The 3,776-nt window shown below is 50.6% G+C and overlaps 1 protein-coding gene across 1 annotated transcript in view; it reads right to left on the reverse strand.

Moving 5' to 3' along the window:
• Positions 1-3,326, reverse strand: part of GGA2 (golgi associated, gamma adaptin ear containing, ARF binding protein 2) — a 44,714-nt gene extending 41,388 nt beyond the window's left edge. The window contains exon 1 of the mRNA XM_012808929.2: positions 3,189-3,326. Coding sequence (XP_012664383.2) covers positions 3,189-3,288 — 100 coding nt within the window. The 5' untranslated portion in view covers positions 3,289-3,326. The remainder of the gene's footprint in view (positions 1-3,188) is intronic.
• Between the last annotated feature and the right edge of the window lie 450 nt (positions 3,327-3,776).

The raw sequence follows: 3,776 nt of genomic DNA on the forward strand, positions 1-3,776 counted from the left end.
TGTATGTGGCTGGCGCCTTAGCCGCTTGAGCCACAGGCGCTGAGCCTTTCTTTTTTTTTTTTTGAGACAGAGTCTCACCTGTTGCTAGAATGCCGTGGCATCACAGGTCACAGAAACCCCAAATTCTTACCTCAATGCCTGGCTATTTTTTGAGATGAGGTCTCACTCTGGCTCAAGCTGGTCTCAAACCTGTGAGCTCAGGCAATCCACCTGCCTCGGTCTCCCAAGTGCTGGGATTAAGGCATGAGCCACCGTGCCGGCCTGCAGCACACATTTCTGATGTCCAAACAACACTCTGATCTCAGCAGGAAGAAAGGTAGAAGTGATTCCATTCCACTCCCCCGAGGAATCTGGCACTGTCTGGTGGCATTTTTTTAACTTCAGGACTGGAAAGAAGGGTGTAAGCTAGTGGTATCTAGTGGGTCAAGGCCAGTGATTCTACTAAACAACCTATAATACACAAGACAGCCCACACAACAAAGAAATGTCCCCAAATGGCCAAAATGTTGATAGTGTACAGGTTGAGAAACCCAGCTGTCAAGTGCCTAGGTGTGCTCCCTTCTGTTGCTCTCACCATTTTCAAACTTCTCCACCCACCTTCAAGTTCCCTATTCCACCTTTGTCCCTAACATACAGATGGTGCGATAGTGGCACTGAAAATGGGTACATATGCAATCTGCCTGGTCTTTCCCAAATTACATTTCAAAGTAAGCACTAACTTGAAAATAAGAGATTTTATATTAAAATATAGGTTCTAGTTCTCCCTAAAAAAAATGGAAGATTAGTAACTTTGAGACATTGATCCCAAAAAGCTAGAACTGAGAAACTCCCCCTCCTTGGGCAGTGTTAGTTCCAGGTACTCCTTCTCAGTTCCTCTACCCAGGTCAGCTGCTCATTGTCCCCTTACCTGGGCTACTTCCCCCACCCCAGCAACACCAGTCTAAGCCTTCTGTTCTCCATTGCCTCCTAAATCAACTACCATCTGTCTCCTCCATTGAGCTTAAAAATATCTCATTAATAACCTGTTAATTAAACAAATTCAAAGTTCCCCCTTCTCCTTTCTTATTCTACACTGCCACTTTTTTTTTTTTTTTTTAATAAGACAGGGTCTTGGTCTGTTGCCCAGGGTAAAGTGCAGTGGCCCAATCATAGCTCACAGCAATCTCAAACTCTTGGGCTCTCAGTGCAGTGGCCCAGTCATAGCTCACAGCAATCTCAAACTCTTGGGCTCACAGGACCATCCTGCCTCAGCCTCCTAAGTAGCTAGGACTTTAGCTATGTGCCATCACACCCAGCTAATTTTTAAAAAACTTTCTTGTAAAGATGGGGTTTTGCTATGTTCCTCAGGCTGGTCTCCAACTCTGGCCTCCCAAAGTGCTAGGATTACAGGCATGAACCACCATGCCCAACTCCATACTCTAGCAAAGCTACCTACCCAACCCCTCCTCTGACATCCTGGGTTCCCTCTTCCCTAGTTTCTCCTTTGCCTGTTTCTGTTCTATCTTTGGTCTTTAGGCTGGTCTTCCTATCTGCCTCTTTGATGCTGGTGTTTCCCTTTTTTCACCTCCAAACTTCTGCTCTTTTTTTTTTTTGCAGTTTTTGGCCAGGGCTGGGTTTGAACCTGTGACCTCCAGCATATGGGGCCAGCGCCCTACTCCTCTGAGCCACAGGTGCCGCCCCAAACTTCTGCTCCTTTTAATACTCAGCCTCCCTGGGCAAGCTCACAGTGAACTGAAGACTTCCAATCTATGCCTCGAGCCCTTACCCTCTCTGGAGCAAGCCAACTGCCTTGACAGCATCTCTTCTTGACTATGCTACAAACACCTCAAACTCCACAACTTAACCTTCCCTTCCTAAACCAGCTCCTCCTCACAGGGGAAGCTGTAACCAACCAGTCAAAAAGAGCCTGAAACTTGGGATTCATCCTATATTCCTCCTTGTCTCTTGCCTCTAACGTAAGCATCAAGGCTGCTAACTCTGCCTGCTATTATTTCTACTCTCCCTCCCCACTCCTATCCTTCTGCAGCCCCTACACACTACAGAAAAAGGCTTATTCGCTTCTCTCCCTGTCTAAAGTCTCACCCTCTCTACATCACTTAACTCCTGGATCAGATTCTCCCACTGAAATCTCCACAACAGCTTCTCTCTCCGCCCCCAAATAAAATAAACTTCTTTCTGCAACACAGAAGACTCTCGAAGATCTTGCCCCAAATGGCCGTGCAGCCTCTTTTCCGGATTACTGCACTCAGGCAGACCGACCTCCTTGCTCTCAGAATGCCCCACATTGTCTTGTCCCCAGCTTTTGCAGTTTCCTTTGCCTGGAATGTGGTCGCCTCCATTGTTCAAATGCTAGGTCCGCCGTGACAACCTCCAGGTAAACAAACCAATTCCTGACAACCTCCAGGTAAACAAACCAATACCTAACCACCCCCACGCTGAACAAAATCCCTCCTCGCCAAGTCCCGTTAATAAGGTGATATTATCGTCAGCATGAGTCCACGAAAAAAGGTCTCTCTGAGCAAGGACCCTGTGTTACGCACCTCAGTATCCCCAGCACTTAGTAGAGCCTCAATTTATCTTCCCTGAGCCTCAATTTTTCACGGTAAAACGGGTATAACTCTTACCCCAAAATGCTACCATGAAGCTTTCGTGGGGCAACATCAGAACAAGTCCGGCCAGAGTAAAAACGCATAAAAGGCAGAAAGGCTTACTCCTTGACATTAAAGGCAGCAGCCGTGTACAAATCTTTCTCAGCTTCAAACCGACTGCGTTTCTTGCAAGACTTAACCTCCGTAAGCTTAAATGTCTCACTTTCTCAAATGGGGCTACTAATAGAAGCTACCGTGGGGTCGTCATGAGGATTAACAATGGCTGACATGCCTTCAACACAACGCTCGGCAGCCAAGAACAGCCCAGGAACGTTAGCCATTTCGTTTGCTGGTGAGGGGCTAGCACTGCTGCTGGCGAGGGGGTGGTCGCCGAGGAGGGGCCGAGCGCAGGATCAGGTCTGCACTCCGGCGGGGTCTCGGGATAGCAGCCGGCGAGGCTAACCCCCACGCCCCCGCGCAGGCCCAGACCCGGCTCCACCACGACGGACTCCCCCACCGCCGCCAGCCCCCAAGAAAGGCCCAGGGAGGCGGGGAGCGCGGCCTCACGTGCTCGCGCCGACGGGCGGCCGGGCTACTCACTGAGCCACAGCTCCAGCGCCGCCACCGGGCCCCGGGGCCCTTCGGCCGACTCAGTCCCCGCCGCGACCCCGCTCCCCGCTGCCACCGCCGTCGCCGCCATGAACCCAGCCCCGTGTTGCAGATCTGGCTACCGCTGCACTTCAGCAGCCGCCACCGCAGGCGCGCTCCTGGGCTGCCGACGCGGCAGGCGGGGACTGGCACGTGACGGGGCGGGGCCTTGTACCCCGCCTAACCTCAGGCCCCGCCCCTCAAGGCCGAGGGGCCGGAACCCCGACTCTGCAAGTTACCCCTCGCGCTGGACCTGCTTGCCGAATTTTCCTTTCCCAGATCCTTAGATCAAGCCAATCTCACTGAACCCCGAAAGGCCTACATTCTCTTTTCCTTAAGAATTAGGGTTGCCAGGTAAAATATAGTGTAGAACTGCCAGTTAAGTTTGAATTCCAGATAAACAATGAATAATTCTTTCGGCATTTTTTTCTTTTTTTTTCCGCAGGTGATTTTTTTTTTGTTTTTGTTTTTGTTTTTTTTTTTGGCCGGGGCTGGGTTTGAACCTGCCACGTCTGGGATATGGGGCCGGCCCCCTACTCC

Source organism: Otolemur garnettii, unplaced genomic scaffold (genome assembly GCF_000181295.1).
Source record: "Otolemur garnettii isolate 467f Iridium unplaced genomic scaffold, OtoGar3 scaffold00096, whole genome shotgun sequence".
Lineage (NCBI taxonomy): Eukaryota > Metazoa > Chordata > Mammalia > Primates > Galagidae > Otolemur > Otolemur garnettii.